Source organism: Cygnus atratus, chromosome 26 (genome assembly GCF_013377495.2).
Source record: "Cygnus atratus isolate AKBS03 ecotype Queensland, Australia chromosome 26, CAtr_DNAZoo_HiC_assembly, whole genome shotgun sequence".
Lineage (NCBI taxonomy): Eukaryota > Metazoa > Chordata > Aves > Anseriformes > Anatidae > Cygnus > Cygnus atratus.
This window is the reverse complement of record NC_066387.1, coordinates 558,161-584,394: the sequence shown is the minus strand read 5'-3', so window position 1 is coordinate 584,394 and position 26,234 is coordinate 558,161. Positions and strand designations below refer to the sequence as shown.

The 26,234-nt window shown below is 64.4% G+C and overlaps 2 protein-coding genes across 7 annotated transcripts; one reads left to right on the top strand and one right to left on the bottom strand.

The window, feature by feature from the left end:
* Positions 1-198: 198 nt before the first annotated feature.
* ARHGAP45 (Rho GTPase activating protein 45) lies at positions 199-19,850 on the bottom strand. 5 transcript variants are annotated; one of them, XM_050715597.1, is made up of 24 exons: positions 19,710-19,850; positions 19,045-19,270; positions 16,853-17,183; positions 15,062-15,205; positions 13,748-13,832; positions 13,301-13,373; positions 12,917-12,989; positions 12,054-12,191; positions 11,518-11,582; positions 11,192-11,302; positions 10,638-10,718; positions 9,874-10,053; positions 9,548-9,685; positions 9,164-9,354; positions 8,902-9,059; positions 8,412-8,489; positions 7,904-8,005; positions 7,356-7,519; positions 6,633-6,821; positions 6,095-6,232; positions 4,627-4,868; positions 4,233-4,494; positions 3,358-3,460; positions 199-2,899 (listed from the first exon to the last, which is right to left on the bottom strand). In XM_050715597.1, exons 2-24 carry the CDS (start codon positions 19,132-19,134, stop codon positions 2,550-2,552), a joined length of 3,486 nt encoding a protein of 1,161 aa, XP_050571554.1. In that variant the 5' UTR covers positions 19,135-19,270; positions 19,710-19,850; the 3' UTR covers positions 199-2,549. The 5 variants fall into 5 exon arrangements, with proteins under 5 accessions (XP_050571554.1, XP_050571553.1, XP_050571552.1 ...); XM_050715596.1 differs by lacking the exon at positions 19,710-19,850 and having other exon boundaries at positions 199-1,597; positions 2,554-2,899; positions 19,045-19,228; XM_050715595.1 differs by lacking the exons at positions 19,045-19,270; positions 19,710-19,850 and adding an exon at positions 18,269-18,608 and having other exon boundaries at positions 199-1,597; positions 2,554-2,899.
* Positions 19,851-20,398: 548 nt separating this feature from the next.
* On the top strand, positions 20,399-25,324 carry CNN2 (calponin 2). Of its 2 annotated transcripts, none has more exons than XM_050715594.1 (7): positions 20,399-20,523; positions 23,261-23,382; positions 23,677-23,743; positions 23,824-23,961; positions 24,066-24,182; positions 24,464-24,490; positions 24,568-25,324. In XM_050715594.1, the coding sequence occupies exons 1-7, from the start codon at positions 20,461-20,463 to the stop codon at positions 24,829-24,831; spliced, it is 798 nt and encodes a 265-aa protein (XP_050571551.1). In that variant the 5' UTR covers positions 20,399-20,460; the 3' UTR covers positions 24,832-25,324. The 2 variants fall into 2 exon arrangements, with proteins under 2 accessions (XP_050571551.1, XP_035425876.1); XM_035569983.2 differs by having other exon boundaries at positions 24,344-24,490.
* The last annotated feature ends 910 nt before the right edge of the window (positions 25,325-26,234 follow it).

Here is a 26,234-nt window from a genome sequence, read left to right as displayed (position 1 = left end):
GGTATTCAAGTATTGCAAAGGAGAGTTGCTTATCCCCACCCCAATTACTTTGATTTTTAATTTGTTCCAGGTCTCCTGAGGGTGTTTAAACTTCATTTTACTTGCTGGAACTACTTTTAGTACTTCATTACAGTGCTTAGGCCCCTGCAGCCATGGGCACATGATCCTGGAAGACTTTGATCTCCAGGACAGACACGGTTTGGAACACATGAATTTTATTCTTTCTGGAAGCAGGTCAACCTGAACACAGCAAAACACAAAAGGTAGTTTCATACAGCAGTACAGGCACGTCACAACAAACACTTTTTTCACGCTGAACTTATGTACAAACAGAAGGGTGCCTGTTACCTTGTGAAGCTCAAGCATAGCTTTTGTCCCTTCCCTCACTCACACTCACCCGTCATCCATCCTCGCACACACACGTGGTACCGCCCGTGGTAGCAGTTCTGATAGCAAGAAACTTCCCTTGCTACCATGAAAATGACCTGCTGGAAAAACCCAGCCATCTTGTTGAAGAGCTATGCAGCAGATCGTCTCACAAATAGCTCTAGCTCTTCTTTGGCTCAGTTACAAACCTTTTAGCTGTAAAATTTAACTTCGGTTTTGTGTACCTTTTCCCTACTGTGCTGAGATGCTTTTCCAATTAGTCTAGGAGAGCTCTGGCAATTGGAAAGCCCAGGCTCTTTCTACTGTGTTGGAGACTGATCCTCTTAAGGGATCAAATGTCTGCTCGATCACCCAATTCTACAGTAATGAGGTGTGCATAACCCTTCCAAACACCGTTCAGTGTATCTTCAGCTGGGACACCACTCCCGCTTGGCTTCCTTAGCTGGAAATCTGTCTGCCTTCCCCCTCGCTGTCCTGTTCATGTGGATGCTCTCGAGACCTGCAGAGGCGAGGCCTGACAGGTGAGTAGGCAGCACAAGAGATGACTTGGTACTCAGCATTTCACGGAGGAAGGATCTGGCTGATTATTAGAGAACTGCTTTGGATTTGTGCAATTTCTTAGGAACCGTGGACTGAGAGTTGTCTCGTGTGTGCCAGCCCCTGTGCATCTGTGCCTGGCAGGGAGCTCTTGAGCTCTGCTGATCTCAGGCCCTCCCAGGGCAAGGGTCCGGGGGCACTTGGCAGTGACGGCAGGAGTACAGTCCAGGTCCAGGTACAAGCAGGGCAGGAGAAGGAAGCAGCTTTCGGCTCTTTCTAAGCTTAAAATCTACTTGTTTTTCTAGGTTTCAGTGCAGAAAAGTCTCATAGCTTTAAAAAAAAAAAAAAAAACTCTGGTTGGTCTTGTTCAACCCTCTTAAGTTCTGTTGCTGGCAGAGGTAGCAGATTCATGTTGAAGGGTTATCTTCAAAAAAAAAAAAAAAAAAGCCTCATATACTGGCAGGGAGTCTGGCTGCAAGTTGGTTCAGGCGATAGCAATCCTGTGGGGAAGCATCTGCCCTTTGGTGACCTGCAGCAGCTCTTTGTTGCTGCCACAGCTGAGGTTTTGGAGACCAAAAGTCTATCAGAAAAAAAACCCTGAGATCACACAGTGTGCAGTTGGGAAAGCCAGTCCCAAGCTTGCTCAGCCTGTGGGTTTGTCTTTGCATGGCTCCTGCAAAGTAGAAGAATGCCCATAAATACAAGCAGCAATGCAAACCTTGCCAGCAGAGCCAGGAAGGGCACGCTGCTATTTCAGTCCTGCGTTGCATGGAAGTGCTGAGGCAGTAAATGCGTAGCTGGGCTGCGGATGCCTGGTACAGCCGGTTGTAAACAACGCCTGTACCTTGCCCAGCCTCAGTAAGCAGCACAGCCCTGATGCCTGCTCTCTGTGGGGTGCCACAGGGGGCTTTCAGCAGGCTCGGTGGAGCCCCGTGCTCCTTGGTGGTGTTATTCTGACTGCAAGCAGTGCCGGGAGGCGTCTGGTCTGGCTGCCGGCTCCAGGCCTTGCTGCTGCACCCGCAGTACTTGGGGTCATGGAGCCCTTCTCCCCCAGCTCCTCGGGGAGCTCTGTCCTGCATCTCCTGCCAGCAGCCTCTTCTCCTCCTGAGCTGCTGCCAGCAGGGAGGATGAGCTCAGCTGGAGCCTTGCGTCTCTATTTCCGCAGAAGAGCCGTAGGATTAAGGACCAGCGGCAAAACTTAAAGCCTGTGGAGTGGCACGGCGAAGGCCGGGGGTTCTCCCCGGTCTGAAAGAAGCAAACGGTCCCCCCGCTTCAGCTCCGTTCGAAGAAACGTGCATCATGGACAGAGGCCGGACCTGGCAGGGGCTCTGCCCCATGGCTCCCAGCAGCTGAGGCAAAGCGGATGGGTTTTCCCTGCTGGGAGCCGGGGGGGGGTGCTCAGGGTTTGTGTGAAAGCTTCAGTCAGGAGGCGGCAGGGACTCGCCTGCAGCTGGCACACCAAACCCTCCTGAGCAGGCCCGCGGCCGCGTGCTCTCCCTCCCACCCCTCTGCCCCACAGCTTCGTGTGCTGCAGGCTGACCCAGGGTGGCTGCGGGCCTTCGCCCCGTGCCCTCCCCGGTGCCCGCGTTTCCCTGCTAGGAGCTCAGGCGGGCTGGGGTCGCCGCTCACGGCTGGGCCGGGGCCTGGCAGCCGACAGCCGGGGCAGCGGCAGGCGTCGAGGTTGTGTCGCAGTCCGCCTGGGCAGGCTCGAGGCTGCTCTCAGGGTACTCCTCGAGGTCACTCTGCTCCTCTCCCGGGGGGCTGCGGCAGCGCGGTGCTGAGCCCTCCGTGTCCGACTGCCCCGTGCTGCAGGTCCGGCTGCGCTGTCCCTCGCTCACATCATCGCAGAACTGAGCCTCGTCTGTGCTCGTCTCGCTTTCCTGCTTCGTTAGCTGCATTCTGGGGCCGCTGCCCGCTGGAGGCTCCCCGTTGTCCTCCAGCTCCGAGTCGGAGTCAACAGAGCGGTCGCCGGACCCTGAGGGACGCAGGGAGCTGCGTGTCACCCCTCCGGCACCAGGGCCCAGCAAACCCATGGCATTCGGGGCAGGGGACAGGCTCGGCGCTACTGCTGCTGGTGGAACTGGGCTCTGCCCTCCTGTGAAGGGGGATTTGGGCATTCTGGGTGGAATTTTTTCATTTGGGATCCACTTGAGTGGATGGCGTGGTTACCTTCTGGTCCCCCCTCTGTCCTTGACCCCTTTGCTAAGGTGAATTCAGTGAACAAAATGTGCAGGTGAAGGACCCCGTGGCCGAGGGCCGTGTCAACAGCTACTGGCAATGAGAGGGGGCTGTAGCCATCGGGTGGAGGCTTCTGGCTGTGCTCGAGCATGGAGCTGGCATCCTGGGAGGGCAAAGTCCCCTGGAGCCCTTCAGACCCCCCCCCCAGAGACCCGTGCCCCCCTGGGGAGGAGCCACCAAGTGCCCTTCACTTACCTCCGAACGAGTCCGTGCTGTAATCCAAACTCTCCTTCTCCAAAGGCAGCGCTAGGTAGGGCACGGAGCTGTGCGGCGCTGCGGGCTGCGAGCCTGCATCGTCCTGGGGGGGAGGGACAGCGGTGAGGGCACGAGGAGAACTCCTTCCTTCCAGAGATCTCACCAAAATAGCTTCTTGTCCTTGTGTAAAGGCAGGTAGGCTCCATCCTCCCACCCCCTGCCTGACTGAGATGGTTCTTTTGGGACAGAAAATCACAAGCGGAGTGGGGATGCACGCGGGGAAGTGACGAAGCACGGTAAGTTTCATCAGAGAGCCAACTGTGTTGGCCAGCCCTGCACCATGGTGTGGCCCAGCAGGGATGGGGAAGGTCACTGACACATGGCAGAGCACGAGCAGCGTTGTGCCCGCCTGGTGGCAGGGCTGCGGGAGCGTGGGCTGGAGCCGGGCAGGGGGAAGCTTCCTCCCCAGGCACGAGACGGGCGCTCGCCTGGGCTCCCTTTCCTTCCCCTCATATCCTGCTGGGTTTTGGGGGCCATGTGTGTGAGGCTGGGTGATCTTCGCTTCCCCAATCTTCAGCTCTGTCCTCCCTCCTCTCCTCAGCTGCTATCATTTTATTTCTGCCTACAGGGAGAAGCTGCTGTGATTTATGCTGGTGAGTTAAAAGCTTAGCGGCTGCTTTGAGCTGCAAAGGCACAGCTTCCAAAAGGGAGTAAGCTAAGCAGCAGCAAAACCTTCTCAAGGGAAGGTGTCAGGAAGGTATTCAGGTCTCCTTCCCTGTGTGGGCAAGTCCTCAGAAAGCTGTCGGGTTGTGAGCACAAGCAGGCTGCCTCCATAGGCCCCCCCAACACGTGCTCCCTTCCCCTGGGACTCATACCGGGCTGGGGCTGCTGGCCGTCTCCTCCTTGGTGTCTGCGGCATATTTGCTGGCGTCGGCCAGCAGCGGGGCCTCCTTGTTCTCGAAGATGGTCGAATAGAAGATGATGAGCGCCTCGATGATGCGAGCTTGGTGGGGATAGTCAACCAGCGAGGACAAGGAAATGGTGGCGTCCGTGGGCCTCGGGCGCATCAGTGTTGGCCCAAAGACGATGCCCAGGTTGCTCGAGGTCATCTTGTTGTCCTGTTCCACCTCCACGATCCTGGGAGGAGGGAGAGGAGCTCGTGAGAGCGAGCATGGCATGTCCTGCAGGGTGGCTGTGCCTTCCTTTCCCTGCCCCTTCCCACCCTGGGGATAAAAGGGGGGCACCCGGCCCTGGCCCGGCCCTTCTCACCTCCTCAGGTGCTGCAGGAGGTACTGGAGCGTGGCCATGTTCTCCCAGGGAAGCTCCTTCAGCAGCTCCTTCAGCTTCAGCACCAGGGTCACCACCACCTTGTCCGTGTCGGCTCCTCTGTCCACCAGCTCCGGCCCCCCCTTCCCGCTCCTGCCTTTGGCCTCGCTGCTGCCCTGCAGGCTCTCCTTGGCCAGGCCCATCAGCTCGTTGTACATGCGGAAGGGCATGATGGGCTCCGGCAGCTGCAACAACAGAGGGAGATGGGCCCTGAGAGCCTCTGCCTCCAGGTGCAGGATTTCTCTTTTTTCCCCCTCTTGAAAAGCCCTGGCTCAGGGAGGGCAGAGCAGTTTCCCAATAGATAAGAGGTTGTTAGAGAGGTCGGAATGAATTGTTCCCCGGGAGGAGAAGGCAAGATGCAATCAGCATAGCCTGCAGCACAGGCGGGGCTGTGGTTAGGTGGAACCTCTTGCTTTGTACTCTGCATAAAGCACCCAAGGCAGCACGTTAACCAGTTGGTGGTTTTGCAGCACTGGTGATGTTTTCAGGGTGGCTTAAACAGATGTCTGCTGGGGATGGATTGCCTTCGCCACAGAGCAGCTTCCCTCCAGCTCAGCACTCTTACAGAGTGACTTAGATGGATTTCTCCGCAATGTACCGAGAGATGGGATTGTGGTTCCGTGCTAATTTCTTCCTCTCTTTGCACTCTGCTTTCTCTTCTCCAGAGAAACCGCAGGGGCAATTCAGAGCCTGTCTCTCCCTGCCTCTGGGCAGGGAACCCAGGGACAAGCCTTGAGCTGAGCACAGCGCCGGGCGCTGGTGCTGGCGCTGGGGGAGCCGAGCTCTGGCACCGTGCCGCCAGCCCTCCGGAAACGCAGCACGGAGCGTTAAGTGGCGAGGCTGCAGCAAGAGAGAAGCTGCTTCCTCCCCTCCTGCCTTGTGGTGGCCCCTTTGAGGATGTGGCTCTCGCAGTTTGCGCTGAGCTTTGCGTACTGCCGATGTCGGGAGGGCAGAGCCCGGGGCTGGCTGCGGGCAGAGCCGCTGGGGAGAAGTGAGCTCGGCCCCGGCCCTGCCGTGCGGAGTGACCTTTGCTGGGTCACTTCCCTTTTGCCTGCCTGGTTCCCCAATTGCACAGGGGGTGGGAGGGTTTTGTACTTCTGTGTGTGTATTTCTGCGGACAGGCATCTCGCTGCACCACGAGGAGCTGCGCACTGATGGCTTGCGGCTCGGCTGGAGGCAGGAGCCTGGAGCTCAGAGGAGAGGCAGCGGGAGCGCTGTTCGAGGGCAGCCTTCTCCTCCCCACGCCACATGTGTACACATCTCCATCCCGACCCCTTCCCAGCCAGGAGGGGCCTCTCACCCCCGCACCGTCACACAGCGGGCAGTTATTAAGCCCAGTTTGTGGCAGGATCACCCTGACCCAGCGGAGCCAGGCTTGGTTTTGGAGAGTCAGCTCCTGCGGGCACCTCACCTGCCTCAGGTAGAGCTTCAGGACGTTGCTGATGTCGTGAGGGGAGGCCTGGGACAGCTCCACCAGCTCCTTCCCATTCTCAAACGCCTGGCAAAGCTTCTCCACACGGGTCTTTACACCGTTCACACGGTAGATGCCCTGTCAAAGACAGAAAAGTGGAACTGAAGTGAGGAGGAGGGATGTTTCTCTTCAACTTTGCATGATTTGCATGAGACAGCGAGCTCCTTGCTCCTATCCTGTCCTTTTGGGGTTGGAAATCCCTCTCAGGAGGTCCGGGAGAGCCTGTCCCAGCTCAGACCTTACTGGTGTTCCCCTTCCATAGGAGAGGGAGGCAGGAGAAGTGGTTTCCCAGGGCAGAGTTTTCAGTACCAGGGCCAGGTTTATAATGTAACTTTGTAATAATATAACTTTCTGGCCTCCTGCCTGCTGGTAACCTGGAACATGTGAGCCTTAAGTCTTTGTACCAAGAGAGAAGTTCACTTCGAGAGGAGGCAGCTGAGCCAACGTAGCTGAAGGAGAGGGAAGAGGGGTGAGTCACCTTGGTTTTCAGCGCCCGCTTCTCAATCTCGGAAATGCACTTCTTGATGATGAAGGGGATGCCGTCTGAGCTGCTCTGAGAAGCCTTCATGAAGTCTTGCCCAAAGAGCTGCAGCTTCCCTTGGAGCTTTTTGTGCCCGCACTGGATAGCCAAGGTTTCCAGGCACTTCTTGTGGCAGGCCAAGTAGCACTGGAAAACAGAGGGAAATGCTCGGCGCTGGGACATCGGCAGGGAGTGGAAAGCAGCTGCCGAGAGCCAGACGCAGCCAGGGTCTGAGCAGGCTGCAGGCAGGAGAAACGCCTTCCTTGGAGACACCGCAGGGCTGCCTCAGCCGGACCGACCCCAACAGCACGAACCAGTCCTAGCACTGAGGAAGAGCAGCAGGGAATTGCCTTCCTGGGCACAGGGGGGAGCAGCATTAGGGTAATCCTGCCCCAAAGTTCAAGCTGGTGGCTCTGCTTCCACGGAACTTAGACCTGCTGCCTGTGGTTACCCCCACAGCTCTGACCGTCTGTGTCTCTGAGCTCTGGGCTGGGTTTGAAGCAGATCTGTCGACACCTGCGTGAAAAGTTACCCCACACGCCTGCTGCGGGACACGTGGCTCATGTCTGAGGACAGACCGAGTCATAGGACTGCAAGTCCAGCCGAGGTCACCAGGCTCCTGGGATGTGTCCTCCACTCGTCCCACCCCCTGCGTTCTCTTCCCACTTCTCCCAGCTTTACCTCCTCACATTCTGCTCCCTGGAAGTAAACGTAGCTGTTGCACTCCCGACACTTGGAAGGGGTCCGGAGCTTCCTCAGCCGGTGGGTCTGGGCAGCCTTGGATAAGCCAACGTTTCGGAAGGGTCCTGTCGGAGCAGTCATCTCAGGGGTGATCCCGTTGATGCCTAGAAGCAGAACAGGAGGAACACATCCACGTCCTGGCTCCTGGGGAGGCGAGGTTCAGCAAGGCTGGAGCAGGAGGGTCGCTGTCGTGGGGCCCTCACCCCCCGGGTGCACCCATCCTTTAGCAACGTTACAAACAACCTGCACTGAGGTCCCAGCTCCTGTTCTGCTGCTTTGAGCAGAGCTCATCCCTTGGTAAAGGAAATGCTATCATCTTCCTCATGGGGTTACCAGCATTTTACCTCTCCTCCCAGCACGTGCTCAGTTTACCTCCAGAACTACCGAATTTTGGGAAAATCAACCTGCAGTTGGCACTGTTATGGTGTGTGGGTGCGGAGCCACGCGCCCAGCAGAAGCACCGATTCACCTCCCGCTCTGTCACCTACTCTGCTCAAAGGAGGTGGCGTTCTCGTCCTTCTCCTCCAGCTCTTCGCTGGAGGACATGGTGCCGTTGGAAGACAACCGCTGGAGTTTATGGCTGAATTCACCTGCCAAAACAAAACCCCCAAGCCAGTGAGACCAGTGGCAAAGCTGCTTCTCGTCTGAGCGCATTCTTAGCGTGTGGCTGAGTCCCATGGCAAGAAGTGCTGTGCCTTGTGCTCCTGGGTAGGTCTCAAGGGAAAACGAGGAACCCAGGGCTAGCAGGGGCAGCGCCTCCCCTCGGAGCGCCTTGCAGGGGGGAGGACGCAGGGATGCAGCAGGGCAGTGGCTCAGGGTCCCACATCCCGTCCTATAGCAGCTGGGGTCAGTGGTTGATTACTGTGCAGTCTTATCTTAAGGCAGGTTTAAAAAATAATAAGGGGGGAGGAACAGATGCCACCCAACTCTGATGCTCTGTTTTTACACTATCAGAAGGGTGAAGACTGAGTGCCCTGGACTGTGTGCTGCACCTACCCGTGTTTGAATCCAGACTGCTGTCGGTTTCAGAAATGGAGGTTGGCCAGGATTTATGGACCTGGTGTCCCCTCCCACCTGCAGAAGAAAACACATATTCCATTTGAGATTGCTTCCTGCACTCAGGAGTACCACAGGAGGACAGCCTAGACTCTGGGAGATGCTTAAATTGCTGATGGGAGCTGCCCATTTTCCTATTTAGAGGCTGGTGAAGAGGCTCACACTACCCTCAGGAGCACCCTCAGCAAGGCAAAAAAGAGATGGGAAGATGGAGCGTAGTCCAGCAGGTAACAGGAGACAGCAAAAGAAAAGAAAAAGAACCAGAAAAAAGCCCAGATCAAAACGGATCTGCTCGTGTGTCCTTGTCCTTCAGGAAATGGAGCCTGTAAGGCTTCCCTTTCCAGTCTGTCCCGCTGGTGCCAGCCCTTGGAGTCCCCCCAGGCCCCTGAGCAGGAGGAAGGGCACAGGGGCTCCCCCGCCACAGGCTCACCTCTCCGCTCGGCTGCTGCCCCACTCTGCTGCTCCTTGGCTCCTGCCCCCCCGTCTGAGGGGGCCCCGTCCTTGGGCAGCCCGGCCCCGTCGGGGCTGCTGCTCGTGGAGAAGTCGTTGGCATTGAAGCTGCCTTTCCGCGTCCGGATAAAGGGGGACCTGGTGGTCAGGAGGAAGGAGAAAAGGGGACGTCCAAGTGGATGCAAGGGAGAGGGACGCGTGAAAATCTCGAAAGGGTGACGCTTCCCTCCCTGACTGCCTACCAGGCGTTGTGTGACACATAAGGTTCAAAGTCGTATTGGATATCGGGTTCGTCTCCTCGCTGCAGCTGCTTGACGTGGGAGGCGTATTGCTGCCCAGGGTCGTAGAGCTTGCTGCTCTCACACAGCGTCTGGAAGTAGACGGGCAGCGGAGCTGTCTGCATGTGCATGATCTGGTAGAAGGCGATTGTGGCCTAAAAATAACATAGAGAAAACCAGGCGTGAGCTTTGTGAGGTGACACACAGGGGAGAGAGAGACAAGGAGCCCCCGGTTAGCCCGGAGCAGTGTTGGGTCTGCAGCCCTGACCCTTGGCTTTTCGGGGCACGAGGCGCGCCCTCCTGGACCTCGTCTGAACTGGGCAGGATACGGCCCCCTGCCCTACTCACCAGCTTGATGACCTGGTCGCTCTGCTTGATCAGCTCGTGGATCTGCCGCAAGGAGTTCACCTTGGTGTCCTCCAGCTCCTGCTTCTGGGTGTTGGCATCTGCGATGCAGGTCCGATAGGTGGCCATCGCCTCTTCTGCCTGGGAGTTGGGAGAGCAGGAGATGAAACCACTCATAGGTAAGGAGGGTGAGGAGAGCTGCTTAAAAGAGGGTCTGGGGGGCTTGGTGCAGTCCACGTCGTTCCGGGCTGCTCCTGTGCTAGGACAGCAAGGTGTGAGATGCTCCTGGCAAGGCGCTTGGCTGTCACCCGGAGCTGTTACGTTCCTACCTTGTTCTTGGCCTCCTCTTCCAGCCGCCTCTTCTTGTCCAGGGCTTTGGTGGTGATGCCGCTGGTGGTGCTCTGCTGCTCTTCCTCCGCTTTCGCTGCCATGTACTTGGCCTTGTCGTGCTCCTCGCTGCGCTGCATGTATATCTGCTTGGCCTTGCGCAGGTTGACCTCTGCATCTTGCTGCCAACGAAGGAGCGACTCAGGGTGAGGACTGAGCTCTGTGAGTGGATCGTTGCCTCCCGGTTACCTCCCACAGCCTCTCCCAGCTGCCCAGAGAGATTTGTGTGCGTGGCCACAGCCTGGGCTCGTGTCCGACACCAACGAGCTCCACTTGTGGAAGACGCGTGGAAGGAGAGGACTTTCAGCCCTAAGACACTGGGGGGTGGAACTAGAGGCTCTTTAATGTTCCTTCCAGCCCAGCCATGCTGTGATGCTATGATTATAAGCAGTGGTTAATAATAATGGAAGAGCTTCTATAGGGAAACACGCAGAGATCTGGCTGCCCAAAGCTCTCTTCCATCCATCTGCTCTGTACAAGCAGAGGGGCTACGCGGCACAGCAGTGTCTCCTCCAGCTCCTGTGTTGCAGGGAGACCCCTGGGAACCCCTGCAGCGTCCCCCAGGCCTGGGAAGAGGCTCCCTGGCACAAAGCAGCCACACTCAGGACAGGTAAGGAGTCCCAAATCCTCGCAGACATGTCCCATGGGAATACCTTGGACCTGGGGAGCACAAACCCAGCCTGGGCTGCACGCCTGCGTTCCTCACCAGTTTCCGCTGTGCCCGGTGCCACTGCTCCTTGATGTCCTTCCTCCGCTTCTCGTGCTCGAGGCGTCTCACTGTCAGTGGCTGAATCAGGAGGGAGAAACAAACAGCGCGGCTGGCTGAGCTAAACGCTCGCTGTGCTTCCCCTGGCTAGAGGCTTTGCAAGGGGCAGCCTCCTTCGGGGGTGCTGATCGTCCCGGATAGCACCCCTGGGCTCGGTTACAGGGAGGGTTTGTGTCGTGGATGGAAAACTGCAGCCTGGGAAGCGTCAGGTCCAGTTCCTAAGCAAGAGCCACCCTGTGCTGTGGCAGGGTGCAGCGGGACATCGCCTCTCCCCGGTGGGCAGCCCCAGAGAGCAGCTGTCCCTGGGAGCTCAGCGAGGCTTGGTCTGTGCAGACAGGGGATGCTCAGTCGCAGAGAGGCCTCAACAGAGGTGGAGGACAACAAGGAGGTGCCCTTGGGTTTTGCTGAACCTGGGGAGTTTCCCCTAGACCTGGTACCTAACCCCTGGGAGGAGCAGGCGACTGGCTAAGAGCTGCGCTGCCTCATCCCCTCACCTGGAGGAAGGTCTGGTGCTGCAGGGTGTTGACAGTCTGCAGAACCGACGTCCCGTACTCCATATCCTGCTCCAGGGCCAGCAAGTAGATGGACAGGAAAGGCATGCTTGTCTGAGAAAGGAGAAAATGCACAGCCCTGAGCCTCATCACCGCAGCGCGAAGCAAAGAGATGCGTCCCCTGGTGCGGAGTTTGGAGGAGGAATAGCGAGCGGCTCGGCTTGCTGCCAGCTGCTGGAGAAAGCCCTGGGCTGTACCGAGAGAGCATGGTGCAGGCTGCTGAGAGACTGCTTGGAGGGAGGCTGCGGGAGGCCTGAACGTGGACTTACCTCTTGAGTGATGGTTTGTTTGCAGCTGTTTGCCATCTTCTGAAGCCCTTTGGCAAACTCCATTTCTGGAAGGAAAAGGTTGGAAGTGAAAAGAGATGAAACACAAAGGTTTCCCTGCTGAGTGGGGTCCTTTCAAACATAAATCAAGGACTTCAGGAATTAAGTTCTTTTTGTCCTCGCAGTGTCTGCAGCTCTCTCCTTCCCCAGCAATCAGTCTTTGCATCTGCATGGACTCGGTTCATCTGCAGACACGGTAGTGTAGGCAGATCCCCTTCCCAAAGGGGAGAAGTGGCTTGCTCCTGACCACACACACCACGCCATCAGCAGCTCCTGGAGCAAACTGCACGCCCCAGCTTCTTGGAGCAGGAGGCAGCCACCAACTACCCATTGTAAACCCATTTCCAGATCAAGATCCAGAAGCTCTGGCTCCCTCAGCCTCGTGTGTGTGACCTTAGAGGTCAGGGACCTGTCCCGATGCTGCCCTGGGGCCCTGAGCCCCGCTGTGGCGATCCCACCCACCATGCATCCCGTCTCACCCAGCGTGGTCCGTTTCTCCAGGTACCCGATGAGGTCCTTCATGTACTTGGAGATGTTTTTGGCGTACTGGAGGGCAGCATCTACGCCTCCCTCGCAGCGCTGCAGCATGACGTCCACTTCTTCCGCAGCCGGACGGACTGTGACGTGGGGACGAGAGGAAGGGGAGCGACACTGAACCATGCTGCTGCTGCTCACGAGTTTCCAGGACCACCAGAACAGCTGGGAAAACCCCAGCACCTGAGCACAGCCACCTCGCTCGCGCCTGCAAGGTTTCCTGACCCATTGCCTGCCTCAGCCTTCTCAAGCTTTCAGTGCAAACTCCTCCCTGCTGCGCCTGCCGTTATCTGTGCCAGCATCATACCGAAACGTGCCGCTGTCCTGCAGGCACTGGTGCCACCAGCAGCAGCTTCTCAGCTGTGCCTTCAGAGGCTGCTCAGCCCAGGAAATGCCTTCCTGAGACAACCCGGGCTGCCAGCACCCAGTTGTGCTTCAAAGCCGTTTTTGTGCCTGTAATGAGGTTTTTCACGTTCTGCTCGCTGCCAGGAAGAGCAGCTGGGTTGTGTGCTCCTGCCGTGCTGGTGGCAGTGGCTGTGTGAGGTTAGAGCAGGCGGGGAGCGAGCCTGCGCCCTGCCAGCACCGTCTCCAGGAGCAGCACTGCCAGAAACGTGAGCCCCAGCCCTGTGTAGGATGCAGCCGGACTCCAGCACGGTGTCCATCTCACCCTTCTGACTGCTTTGGTGCAGCTGAGAGGCCGCATGTGGCTGAGAACCGCGGTGGTGATGGGAGGATGCCCGGTCCTGCCGGCTGCTCTGCTCAGCAGGGTGCCCCACTGCCCCCAACCTGCCACCGCGCTCCTGCTCACCTGTGTCATAGTTCTCCATGCCCGCAGGCATGACGACTCCTCCAGAGATCCCGGTGTAGAGGCTCTCCATAGACTTGAGAAATTGGGAAAGAAAAGGAATTCATCACATAAGAGGAAGGGAAGTAGCCAGAGGGGCAGCGGATGGAGGGGAGGCAGCAACCCTGAGCTGCTGGAGCTGTTCTGCTACTGCTTGAAGTCTGCAGCGCACAGCCTGCGGCCCTACAGGAAAGCCACGAGCTGCTGGGAATGTCCCTGGAGAAATACGGTGCTGCGTGCATGCACGGGGGCGAGCTGGATTCCTGGGTCAGGGGCTGTGCTCCTTCCCCAGCTGGGGCTGAGACCCCGGCACAGCGAGACCCACGCGCAGGGAGCAGCAGCACTCACCTGGTTCTGGTCGCTGGGTGGGATGGAGAGGATGGTGCTGCTGTCCACCTCCCCCATGAGGAACTCGGACACGCTGTGAGAAGAGGAACACAACCGGGGTCAGCAATAGGAAGGACGAGCAGTGACCCCGTTCATGTCTGGGGACAGGTTGGACCAAGGCAGTGGGAGCTGCGGTGTTTGCCGCGGTTTTGGAGGTGGAGGAGAGCGTGGGCCAGCGGCTGGAGCTGGCTTTGGGGTCCCTCCTGGGCCCTGGTGTGGGTGGCAGCAGGAGCGGGTGCCCGTGCATGCACGCCGTACATCCGTGCTCCCAGCAGGGTCCCGCTGGTCCCCAGCCGCCACCTGGGGGCCGTGCATGTGCGAGGGGATGGGGCCAGGGCTGGGCTCTGGCAGGGGGTGGTGGGCTCCGGGGGGTCCTGCTCTGTGGGACCCCTGGCCAAAAGCCCTTACGTGCTGCTGAAGGACACTGCGATGGTCTCCACGGCCTTCTCGAACTCCCGCTTGTCCGTCTCATTGTTGGATTCGTAATGGAAGCCTGGACATGGGGGAAAGGCAGGAGCCCTGTCACCGTCACCACCAGCGCCCATCCCAGTCCCTGGTGGGGGAGGACTGGGAGCATCCTGCCCACAGGGTCAGGGGCTCGCTGCTCCTGGAGATTTGGGGATCAATCTCCAGCGTGCCCCAGCAAATGCACTGTGTGTGGGGGTGCTCTGAGAAGCAAACAGCCCGCAGCTGGGGAGGGCTGGAGGTGTCTGGGCATGGGGCGGGCTGGGGGAGCAGCGGGGGGCCAGGGCCATCCCCACAGGGCACGGACGTTGTGCAGCACAGCGCTCCGTGTCGCCGCTTCCCCACCGCTCGCTGCTCTCGGGCTGGGTTTCCCTGCCAGCATCGCTTGGCTCGTGTTTTATTTACTCCATCACCTGGGGCTGCCAAAAAGGCGCTGCTGACCGTGAACCTGCCTCGCTGCCGGCGTTGCCTGATCGAGAGCCCCCTGCCCCGAGGTGCGGAGGCTTCCTCCCACCCAGGTGAAAGAGGAACCGTCGGCAGCACCAGCTCTGACTGGGGCCGAGGGACACCCGTGGTGCCTCCACTGCTGGGTGAGGACCCGGACCTGGACCTGCCCCATCCCGGCCGCCATCCCCGCAGCCCTCGGTGCTGGACCCCGCTCCACCTCGGGGCCCCGCAGCCCCACGTGGGGCCAGCCCCATGGCAGAGCTCCTTCCAGCCGCGACGAGGCTTCCTGTCCCCTCGTGGTTACCGCTCGGTGTCCAGGAAACGCAGCGGTGACGCAAAGTGTTGTGCTCTGCCTGCGGTTAGTGCAGCCGCCCCCTTCCCCGCCACGGCTCTAACTGCTCTGCCCCAGCTGGGATCCGGGCTCCGCAGACACCCTCCCCACAAACCGGGGGTGTTGCGAGGGGCGGCGCAGGACAGGAGCCGGGCATTTCAGCGTGTTTCCTACGGCCGTGCTTGGAAACCCCCAGGCAGGGATCTGGGCTCTCATTTCTGGCACTGCATCGCCCTCAGAACACAAACACCGAGACCAGGCAGCCCTGCCCTGGGTGGGGGGCACGGGGCAGGAGCAGACCCCGCTGTGGGGCAGGTGGGAGGGTGCCGTAGACCAGGTGTGGGGCTGGGTCCTGGCTGTCGATGCCTTCGCCCTCTGCCCCATCCGTGGGGCAGCTCCCAGATGGGCTCCCCAGGCCCCCCCCATCCCCGCACAGGGCAGGAGGGAAGGGGACGGGGCCCGCAGCCCCCTCGACTCACCCTTCACTTTGGAGATGAGCGTCCCTGCCGCCGTCAGGGTCTCCAGGGTGTTGAGCAGGGGGTACTTGTTGATGACCTGCCGCAGGACACGCAGGGCTTCGCCCAGGCACTCGTGGGCCTGCGGCCGCTGGGACTCCTTGGGGTCTGCAAGAGAGGGGGGGGGTTGAAGCATTGTCCCCCCTGCTGCCCCGCAGCCCTGGTGCCCCTCTCCCATCCCCTGCCAGCCACGCTGTGGGCAGGGCCACGGACACTGTGCTCCCCATCCCCTGCCTTCGGGGACCCCAGGATGGGCACCGCCGCCTCCCGCTCCTGTCCCCCCGCCCAGGTCAGGGCCGGGCCTGGGGCAGCCCTGCCTTTTAGGCATTTATTCCTCAGCAGTAAATTTTTCCCTTGAAAGCGTTTTGGGAATTTCCTCCTCATTTCCGCCCTTTCCTTCCCGCCGGCCGCCGGGAGGGACGCAGCAGGTCCGCCCTGCTGCCATGCCCTGTGTCCAGCCGGGCTGGCCGTGTCCCGGGGGTCCGGCCCCAGGACTGCAGCCCCTTGGGGGGCTCCAGCCACCCACCTGGGGCTGGGGGAGGCAGGGTCCAGTCCCAGGGGCTCAGGGTAGGGTGCGGACAGCCAGTTAACGTGGTGATGAGCATCCCATAAAGACGCATTAAGGATGCACTGGAGGAGGGCAGCCTGGCACCCGCTGCCCAGCTGGGCAAACCCTCCCCTCCCTGCGCCAGCTGAGGAAGGAGTTTCCTCTGCTTCTTCTCAAAATCACGGTTGCATCCCAACATCACAGCCACGTCCCCATGCCGTGCCCCTGAGGATGTCCCCATGCACCAGCCCCGGCCTCTCCCCCTGTGCTGCCTTGGGGACGGCACCGTCCCAGCTGTGCCAGTGGGACAGCTCGGCCAGGAGCAAACTGGGGGCAGCGGTGACCGCTGACCCCCGAGGGGGACTGGCGACGGGATGGCCGCAGGTGAGCTCGGAGCCATCTCCTCCCTGCCCTGCAGTGCCTACATCTTTGCAGAACCTGGAGGCATCGTTCCTGCACAGCCATCCTGCCACCCCCGGGCTGCGCAGAGCCCCGGGTGCGTTCCGCACCAGCCCAGCTGCGGATCCGGCCACCGGGGTGAGGCAGTGCCACGTTTTCCATGACAAGTGGGGATGCGTCAACATATTTGCAAAGACAGTGCTGAAAACAGGGCATCATGTGATCCCTGGCAGCCCCACCTCGCTGCGGGGAAGACCAGATCGCTGCTGCTTCCTTTGCCTCCTGGGAGCCAGGACGCCCACAGCCCCCGGCCCCGCATCCCACCCGGCCCCGCGCCTGCTCCAGGGCATCGCCCCCATCCCGACGGCTGCCCCAGTGAGGCAGGGCCGGGGGTCCGGGGCCGTGCCCGGTGCCCCACGGGGTCTGGGGGCCCTGGCAGGCAGCTGGCACCGCTGCTGTGTAAACAGGAAAGCGGGCGGATGAAAATAGCTCGCAGGCAGGAAGCCGCGTTATCCTGGCTCCGAGCTCCCGGCAGCCACCCGCCACCGGCTGCCCGCCTGGCTCTGCGCAGCCCCCGGGGTCCCGGCCCCCTTCCGGCCAGGGCAGAGACCCCCACCCACGGATCTGGGCCTGCCCCTGAGCTCGGGGTGCTCCTGGACCTGCCCACACCGGATCCCTCATCCCTGGTGCCCCGCAGCCCCGTGCCATGGGGCGATGCAGAGCCGTGTGGCTGTGCAGGAGGTGGCTTGGGGGGGTCTGCAGTGCCCCAGCCTCGCTGCCCACAGCCTTCCCACCCCCCTGGCACCCACCATCTCGCAGCACCACATCCCGCAGGTTCTCCAGGGCATCCGCGAAGCGCGCCACGTCCGTCAGCAGCTGGGAGATGTCCTCCACGTCGATGAAGGGGCCCTCCCCGCCCTCCATGGGGCTGTAGGATGTGGGGGTCTTGTGGCCCTTGGACATGGCCCGGGGGGCCCCGGCGGTGAGGGGGAAGCCGGCGGCGCTGGCATGGCGGCTGAGGCTGGTGGGGCGCTTGAGGGTGCCCACGGCGCTGGGGCTGCTGCTGAGCTTGGAGCTGGCGGGGGGCAGATCCCCCAGGCTGGAGCCGGGCGCCTCCAGGCAATCCTTCCGGGACAGGTCCTGCGGGAGCACGGCCCAGTGTCAGCCCCGGGGGGGGGGGGGGGGGGGGGGGGGAATGGCTGGGACCCCAGCTTGTGGAGGGATGGGGCAGCTCCCCCAGCCCCACCAGCACGGAGGGACGGGGGGCTGGCCGGGGGGCTGGTGCTGGCAGGGCTGGAGGGGCCGGGCTGCACCCCCCCACCCTGTGAGAGCCCCCAGCACTGCTGATGGGCCTGGGGGGGCGGGATGAGCATCATGGGCAGCCCTGGAGCTGGCACTGCCTTAACTCCCCCCAGCTCCCTGCAGGTTAACCGCCGCGTACGGGTGTTCCACCAGCAACCATCGGCTCTGAAGCCAGCAGCCAGCTTGGCCCCCCCCTCACCCCCCTTGCCCCTTGTCCCCCACGGCCCTGGTTTTGTTGTTTCCAGGCCTGTCCCGGGGGCACACAACGACTGCGTGGGTGACGCTGCCCCGTCCCCATCAGCACCCACAACACGGGAGGCCCCTGTCCCCGGGGAGGGCCCTGACGCAGCCAAACGACAGCAGGATCCGGCCCCACGCATCCCTTCCTCTTTTTGAGCCCGTCCCATCCCCAGGTCTGGCACGTCCCTTCTCCTGCCAGGGATGGGGATGGGAAGGGGAAGGTGCCACCTCTGAGGCCACTGACGTTGCCGAAATGTGGCAGTCAGAGGGAGCCCCCATTTTGGGGGGTGAAACTGTGGGAGGGAGAACCTGGCACCAGCACCTTCCGTCCGCCCCGGGGCTGGGCACAGCGGGAGCCCCGCACCCCCAGGGGCCCCCACTGCCTGGGGAGGGGTCCCACGGCTGTCCTCGCCCCCCCAGCCCCCAAGAACCCCCCAGCTGTGACACGAGTGCGCTGGGCCCCAGCACCCGCAGCCGGGCGCTGCCGCTCGGGGCCCGGAAGCCGGGTTTGGTGCAGACGGGGCGGACGCGGCGGGCGCCTTCCTACCGGGACTGGCCCCGGAGCACGAGGCTGCTGCAGACCTCGGCCACGCTGGGCGCTCTGCCCCCAGCGGGGCCGCTGCAGACCCGTCCCCATGCCCCCGGCCCCGAGAGCCCGGCCCCCCTCCCCGCCGTCCCCGTACCGTCAGCCGCACGCCAGGCGTGCGGGGCAGCGAGTCCAGGGAGCCCTTGGGCGAGCTGCCTTTACCCGTCCTGCGGAGCCCGGCCGCATAGGGGCTGTAGCTGTGCTTCCCGGCCGCCCGGCCGAGCATCCCTGCGTCCGGCCGGCCCCAGCGCCCGCAGGCTGCGCCCACCCATAGGCCCCTCTCTGGGGGGTGAGCGGCAGCGTGGGGACAGGGGTGGGCGCGGGGACGGGGCCCCCTCGCTAAGGAGCCGCGGGCGGGCTCCGGGGGCCCGGTGGCCTCGTCTCACCGGCCCCGAGAGGCATGTCCCGCGGGCTGGGGTGCAGCGCAGGCGCGGGGCGGGCAGTGCCACGGGCGCGGAGGAACCCCGGCCGCCCCGCTGCCCCGCGGAGGCGAGGCGCTTCCTCTCGCCCCCCCGCCAGCGCCGTTGGGCTGCTGCTGAGTAAATAAATACATGGCAGGGCCGAGGCGCTGCCCAAGCCCTGCGTCCCCCCGCTCCTGCTGCTGCCCCCCAGGCAGTCCGGGGCTCCCTCTGCCCACACAGACCCACGGGCACAGCCACCACCGCCGGGCCCCCCCCAGCTTTCTGCCGCTGCACCCCAGCCCCGTTCACCCGCCCTCCCCATGTCAGGCCCTTCGGCCGCTGCTCCGTCCCCTTCACCTGGGGCAAAATCCCCCCAGCCAGGCCCAGTGGGTCCTTTCTCAGCTCCCTCCTCCTCCTCCTCGTGTCCCTCCGGCCTTACTACCCCTCTGTCCCCGTGGCCCCCAGCGCTCACCGGCAGGGTCTGCGGGATGGGGCTCCCCGCCCGGCTCTTCTTGGAGATGGAGGGGGTCTTCATCAGCTCGCGCTTCTTCCGGGAGAACATCGCTGCCCGGGGGGGGCACCTCGGGGTGCCTCGCTGCCAGCCCCGCTGCTACCCCGCCGGCCACATTCACTGGAGCCAACTGTCAGGACGGCGCGTGTGACGCCGCCTTATTTCCTCATCGGCTCTGCAGGCGAACCTGAAACAGGAAAAAGCCAAATGTGCAGCGAGGGCGCGAGGCAGGGAGGAAGGGGGATCCTGGCCACCCCCTCGGTGCCGCCTGGGGCTCAGTGTCTGTGCTGCCGGGGGGATCTCTGAGGGGTTTTGCTGCGCTGCACCCCATGGCGGTGCGGAGGGGCCCAGGGAGGGCAGAGCCCTACGGGACCGGGGCCGTGGGGCGTCAGAGCCATGGGGCGGTCGGGTCCCGCTGCACGGGGCTGGGGGCACCGGGGCGAGCAGGGGGCTCCGGGCGCCCACCCGTGGGATGCTCCCTGCTTGGCCTCCCCGGCTCAGCCCAGCCCAGCCCAGCTCCAGCTGCCCCCCGGGACCCCCGCCCCAGCCCCCTCCGGCCTGTGTGCGCCCCCCGCCGTGTCCCCCCCGCCCCCCGGCACAGCCCATCCGTGAAGCCGCTCGTTCACCTTCCACGGGGCAAGCAGGGATCGGGCCGGGGGCGGCGGGCAGGACGCGGGGCGGGGGCGCGGGGGTCCCGGCCGGACCGGACCCTTCCCCAGCCCGGTGCCCGCCGGGCTGCTCGGGGACGGCTCCCGGGCCCCGCACACCGGGCTCCGGGCGGCTCGGGCGGGGGCTCGGGATGCCGGAGCCCCCCCCAGGACCCCCGTGCGGGGCGGGCCGGGGGCCGGGGCCGCCTCTGCTGTGCCATCTGCCGGCGGCGGCGCGGGGAGCGCCCCGGGACGGGACGGGACGGGACGGGGCCGGACGGCGGCCACCGGGGGTCGGGGCCGTGGGAGGGGGGCGTGTGTGTGGGGGGGGAGACGCGTGGCCGTGGCTGCGCGCGCGGGTCCGCGCCCGTGACTTGGCGGCGCGCCCCGGGACGCGCACGTGTAAGGGGGCGCACACGCGTGTGCGCGGCTGGGGGGGCGCGCCCCAGCCCGCGGGGGTGTCCGCGCGTGTACGGCTCCAAGCGCGGCACCCCCCGGCTCTCGGGACCCCCGGGACCTCCCGGACCCCCGGGGCTCGGTGTCGGGGTGCGCGGGACCCCCCCCGCGGTCCGGCCGCTCCTGCCCTTATTTGGGCATTTCGGTCCCGGCCAATCAGCGCGGGGGGGCCGGGCCCGACCCCCCCCGCCCCGCCCGGACCCCCCCCGCCCCGCCCGGTCCCGCCCGGTGCCGCCGCTCCCCGCTCCGGTGCCCGCTCCGCTGCCGCCGCGCCATGAGCAGCTCCCAGTTCAACAAGGGCCCGTCCTACGGCCTCTCCGCCGAGGTCAAGAACAGGGTGAGCCGCGGGGGGGGGGACGGGGGCCCGGGACCACCGGGCGGCGGCGAGCGAGGGGGCTCCGGGGCCGCCGGGAACCGGGAACCGGGGCGGTTCGGTGCCGCGGGAGCGTCCCGGCTGCGCCCGGGGGTCCCGGAGAGCCGGGGCGGGGACCCGGTGCCACCGGGGGGCGCAGGGCTGAGAAGTCCCGGGGGGGGGTCCCGGCGCCACCGGGGGGCAGAGAGCCGGGGGGCCGGGAGGATGGAGAGCCCCGGGGCGCAGCGGGAGGGGAGTCCCGGTATCAGGGAACCCTGACCCTGCCCGCGGGGTCCCGGGAGGGGTCTGGGAGGGACCCCGGGCCCCGGCCGCCCCCTGCAGAAGGGGCGGAAGGGGAAAGGGGAACCCGGTGCCTCTGCCGGGGCTCTTTACCCCCGGCTGCACCCACCTGCCTCGGCGGAACGGCACCGGGTGCTGGTGGGCAGCGCTGGGTGCCCCGGGCTCCCCCCATCCCCGCCTCAAGCTCCAGCACCATGGGCACGGGGGTCCTGCCCCAGGGGATGCAGAAGCCCCCTCCCCATCCCTGTGCACCCCTGCTCAGCCAGGCTCTGGGGGTGGCTGCAGCCTCTGCCCCATGCAGGGACGTGGTGGTAGCAGCCGGTGGCACTGGGCTGTGCCCGGCCCGGTGAACCACAGGTTGGCCATGGTTAACCAACGCCCCCCAGGGCAGCGGGACCATGACCCCAGTGGCTGTGCCCTGCCAGGACACGAGGGCAGCCCGCAGGGGCTGGGGGCAGGCAGGGGAAGGGGCTGCGCACCACATCCCAGGGCTCAGCTGTGTGTGGCTGCAAGACCGGGCGGCCACGGGACGCAGCTTGTGCCGGGCTCCCCTCCCCGTCCTCGCAGGGGATTTGTCTTTCATCACCGAGCGGGGACGGGCCCCTGCTTGCACCCGGGTTGTGCTCCGCACTGGGCTGGTGGACACGTGCGGGAGCCTCGCCGGTGCCTGCTCCTGGGCGCTTCAGCTTGATTCAGCAAGACTGGAGCCAGTCGAACTGCCCCGGTGCGCCTGCTGGAGGCTGACATCACCCCGGGAACCAGTCAAACCAGCGGCACCCTCCCCGGCCACGCAAGCCCTCGCAGCCTGGGCCATGGTGGGATCTGATTTTGGGCTGGTCCCACTACGAGACAGCTCCGACGCTCCCCTGCCGCCTCCGCTGAGAGCCCCGCGCGCAGGGAGGTGGAAGGGAATCGGCGCCGCCGTGCCGGGAGCTCAGCTGGCTGGGAAGCGAGGTTCCCCCGGCCAGCGCTCGCGTGATGCCGTGAGTGTGGCCGCGATGTCCGGACCGTCCCTGCGCCCCGGCCGAGTCCAGCTTCCCTTTTGGGGCTGCAGCCCTCAGGCACGGCCGCTGTCTCCCCACGGGGCAGTGCCGCGTCCTTCCCTGGGACCCCTGGGGACCCAGCCCCAGTGCGGGGGTGAGAGCTGGGGGCTGTCAGGGGAGGATTGTGTCCTCCGCCCCCCCCGGCTGCTCCCTGTGCAAGGGGAGGGTATCCCCAGGGCTGCAAGAAGGGAAACTGAGGCATGGGTGAAGTTTGGCCAGAGACTGCGGAGCTCAGGGTCCCCCTCGGTCCTGCCTATACGTGGCTAGGTGTCTGGTGGAGCCTGGTGAGCGGCTTGGGGTCCCCTGCCACGCCAGGGGTGGCGATGGAGCAGGCGCAGGTCCCGTGGGTGCATGTGCTGAGCATCCCTGCTGCCGTCCATCCCTGCACAAAGGGGACAGGCGAGCCTCGTGGCAGACCCTGGGCGCTGGTTTGGCACAGGAGGGCTGCGCTGGCTCCTCTCAGGCAGCGAAGGTTCTCGGGGCTTTCAGCCTCTCCCCGTGATGCCTTCTCCTTCCTGCCCCAAACCAGGGTGGGCTTTGCTGTCCCTGCGGGCAGGGTCCGAGGCGATGTTGCCGGCCTGGGCAGCTGCTCTCGATTTGGGAGGAGGCGTCCGCATTCCTGGCATAGCCGCGGTGGCCGAGGAATCTGCAGCGGCGCGATGGGCCCGGCAGGAGGGAAGAGCATCACGGGGTCGGTGACCGGGGCTGATTTCCCCATTCAGGGGCTGATTTCCCCATTCACTGGGGAGAACCAGGGCCTCGTGGGGGGCTGCTCCCCACGGCCCATGTGGGCAGCTCTTCCTCTTCCCCTTCGAAAGCTGCAGAAGTCTCTGGGTCGCTGCGTGCGAGGCTCTGCGGGCTCGTGCTGGAAGCAGCCGTGCCTGATGGCAGCACCGCGTCGTGCCGCCGCTGTCCCCTCTCCTGCACCAGGGATGGGGCTGGGGGCGGCCTGGCTGTGCTTGCCCCCCAAATCCTGCATGCAGACTGAGCCCAGCCTCTGGATGGGGATTTGGGCAGCTGGCGCTGGGGGGCAGATGCTCTCCCCTGTGATGTCTTTGCCCCCCACCCCAGCTCTTGGTCCCCGGGCACGCCATGCCCACCCCGCAGGGCCCAGGGCCGGGCGCTGATCTTGCTCTGCTCCCCCCCCCCCCTCCTCAGTGGTTTCTGTGCTGCTGAATCTGGGTTTCCTGTGCACCAGGAAATTGCAGCTGATCAAATATCCCGGGGCCGTCCAAACCCCGCCTCGGCGCTGTGGCGCCCGAGAGGCGGCTGGGGACCGGCATCATGCTGGGCTTGGGAGGTGGTGCCAGGGAGCTGTCCCTGGTGGGGTTTGGGGCGCATGAGGGGATGTGCCTGACCAGCCCCCGCCGCCCCGCCAGCTCGCCCAGAAGTACGACCCGCAGAAGGAGGCAGAGCTGCGGACGTGGATCGAGAGCGTCACCGGGCAGCAGATCGGGCCCGATTTCCAGAAGGGGCTGAAGGATGGAGTCATCCTCTGCGAGTGAGTCCCGCGGCGCGCATGGGCGATGCCAGCACGGCCCCTCGGCCCCTGCCCTCCAGGGAACCCCTTTAGGGCAGGCTGGATCCAGCCAAGCCTGCGCCAACATCAGCCCGAGCAGTGGTGGGAGAGGAGGGTACGGACCCAGGGGCTCCCCAGCACCGCAGGGCTGCGGCGTTCCCCTGCCAGGGCGGGAACAGACACAGGGAGCCCCATGCGGTGTCAGTGCCTGGGCTGTGGGGAGGGAGGAGCGGAGGGGTCCCCCGGTCCCCCCAGCTCACCGCCGCCTCCCTCCAGGCTGATGAACAAGCTGCAGCCCAACGCGGTGCGGAAGATCAACCGCTCGGCTCAGAACTGGCACCAGGTAGGAGCGAGCTGCCCCCGGCCGCCACCGAGCCGCCCCGGTTCCTGCCGGGCCCTGACCGCTCTGTCCCCCCGCCGCAGCTCGAGAACCTCTCCAACTTCATCAAGGCCATGGCCAGCTACGGCATGAACCCCGTGGACCTCTTTGAAGCCAACGACCTCTTTGAGAGCGGGAACCTGACGCAGGTGCAGGTGTCGCTGCTGGCGCTGGCGGGCATGGTGAGAGCGCGGGGCCGAGGGACGGGATGGGGACACCGCGGGTGCGGCCCCTGGGGGGTGATCCGGGACCCCCCCCCTCCTTCCTCGCCACCCTTCCCTGGCAGGCCAAGACCAAGGGGATGCAGAGCGGCGTGGACATCGGCGTCAAGTACTCGGAGAAGCAGCAGCGGAACTTTGACGAGGCCAAGATGAAGGCCGGGCAGTGCGTGATCGGGCTGCAGGTGGGCTGCCCCCAAGGGATGGCGAACCCCCGGCGCCCACCGCTGCGGTGGGGGTCTGGGGGGTGCCCTGCGGTGTCCCCGCTGCCCACCCCATGGGGATGGGGAGGGGACAGAGCCCCCGCGGGGCTGTGCCCGGTTCTCACCGAGCCCCTTTGCGCCAGATGGGCACCAACAAGTGCGCCAGCCAGTCGGGCATGACGGCCTACGGCACCCGGCGGCACCTCTACGACCCCAAGAACCAGATCCTGCCGCCCATGGACCACTCCACCATCAGCCTGCAGATGGGCACCAACAAGTGTGCCAGCCAGGTGAGGGGGGGGACAGCGGTCAGGGGGGCACGGCCGGGGAGCGCCGCGCTGAGCCCCGCTGCCTCCATCCCCTCCAGGTGGGCATGACGGCGCCCGGCACCCGCCGGCACATCTACGACGCCAAGATGGGGCTGGAGAAGTGCGACAACTCCTCCATGTCCCTGCAGATGGGCTCCAACCAGGGCGCCAACCAGAGCGGGCAGGTCTTCGGCCTGGGCCGCCAGATCTACGACCCCAAGTACTGCCCGCAGGGCGGCCAGCCCGAGGGGGGCGACGCCGCCTGCGAGCCGGGCGCGGACCCCCCCGGGTACCACTACTACCACCAGGAGGAGAGCTGCTGAGCGGGGCCGTCCCGCGCCCTCCCGCTGCCCCCCTGCCGCCTTCCAGCCTCTCGCCATCATTCCCTCTTTTTTTAACTATTTTTTTTGTTGTTAATTTTAAAAATGAATTATTTTTCGGAGCGGAGAAGCGACGCCGCCGTCGCTCGAGAAGGGACTGGCGGTGCTGCGCCCCGGGGCCGGGAGCAGCACCCTGCCTGAAACCCAAACTGGAAATTGATTTTTTTTGTTGGTTTTTGGAGAACTTTTGGGGACCAAGTGCCCGCCGCCTCCAGCCCAGCCCAGCTCAGCGCGGGGGGGTCCCGCTGCCACCGGGTGCCCGCAGCCTGGCTGCGCCCAGCCGCTGGCACAAAGCCACTGGTGGTGCTGGGAGCTGCTGGGAGCTGCCTGCGGCTGAGCCCCGCGGCCGCATCCTGCCCTGGGGGGGCTCGGGCTGTAGGCGGGGGGCTTCTTCCAGCCGCGGGGGGGTTTTAATGAAGATGCTCTAATATTGAAAGGTGTTCTTTTTTTTAAAAAAAAAAAAAAAGAAAGAAAAAAACCTGTGTTTTAGTTCAGCCGGAGAACGAGCTCCAGGGGCGCTGCTGGGGCTCGGAGCAGCCCCCGGGACCCCCGGGTGGGGCCCACCCCGCGCGTCCCCTTTAAGGCCGCTGCCCGTGACGTCACGCCGCGGTGTCTTTGTAGGGGAGCGGGGCGGGGCCTGCGGGGCCCTTAAAGGGGCCGCGCCGTGAGAACGGGACCGGGGCGGGGGGCTGCGAGCGGCACCGGAACCGGCGGAGACATCGGCTGCGGCTTCGCGTCCTGCTCCTGCTCCTGCTCCTGCTCCTGCTCCTGCTCCTGCTCCTGCTCCCCGCACCTTCCCCCCCCCGTGCCCGCATCCCCCCCGGTCTCCCCGTGCCTCAGTTTCCCCCGTCCCGGTGCGCGGCCGGTGGGGGGTGGGGAGACACGAACCCTTCCCCGCCGCCGCCCGTCGGGGCTCAGCGGGATGTCCCGGCCGGCAGTCCCTGACCCCGTAATCCCCTAATCCCGTAATCCCCTAATCCCGGCACCACCCCCCCCGGGGCCCCGCGGCGGAAGCGGGCGGGGAGGTGAGTGGGGGGCGGCGGGGGGCGGCGGGGGGCGGCTCGGGGTGGGGCGGGAGGACGGGGAGCGGCCCCCGCCCGCCCGCGGCCCCCGGGTGGGGAAACTGAGGCACGGGCAGCGCCGTGAGCCGGGAGGGGCGCAGGGCTCCTGGGGCCGGCCCCGAGGCTGCCCCCGGCGGGGCTGGGGGCTCCTGCCCCGCTCCGCGGCGGTTTTGGCCCGGAGCGGGGATTTGGAGGCGCTGGGGAAGGAGCTCCGCCGGCCGGATCGCGGGGCCGGCTCCTCCCCGCTGAGCCCGGGGGAGCTGCGCCGGGAGCCCCGGCGCATTG

Coding starts and splice junctions, on each gene's coding strand:
- ARHGAP45 (XM_050715595.1), bottom strand. CDS start 18,397: ATGCTCGGCCGGGCGGCCGGGAAGCACAGCTACAGCCCCTATGCGGCC. Junction 11,583..12,053: donor GGAGAAACGGACCACGCTGG/GTGAGACGGGAT, acceptor TTTTCCTTCCAG/AAATGGAGTTTGCCAAAGGG. Junction 9,060..9,163: donor TATGTGTCACACAACGCCTG/GTAGGCAGTCAG, acceptor CCTGACCACCAG/GTCCCCCTTTATCCGGACGC.
- CNN2 (XM_035569983.2), top strand. CDS start 20,461: ATGAGCAGCTCCCAGTTCAACAAGGGCCCGTCCTACGGCCTCTCCGCC. Junction 23,962..24,065: donor TGCTGGCGCTGGCGGGCATG/GTGAGAGCGCGG, acceptor CTTCCCTGGCAG/GCCAAGACCAAGGGGATGCA. Junction 24,491..24,567: donor CCAACAAGTGTGCCAGCCAG/GTGAGGGGGGGG, acceptor CATCCCCTCCAG/GTGGGCATGACGGCGCCCGG.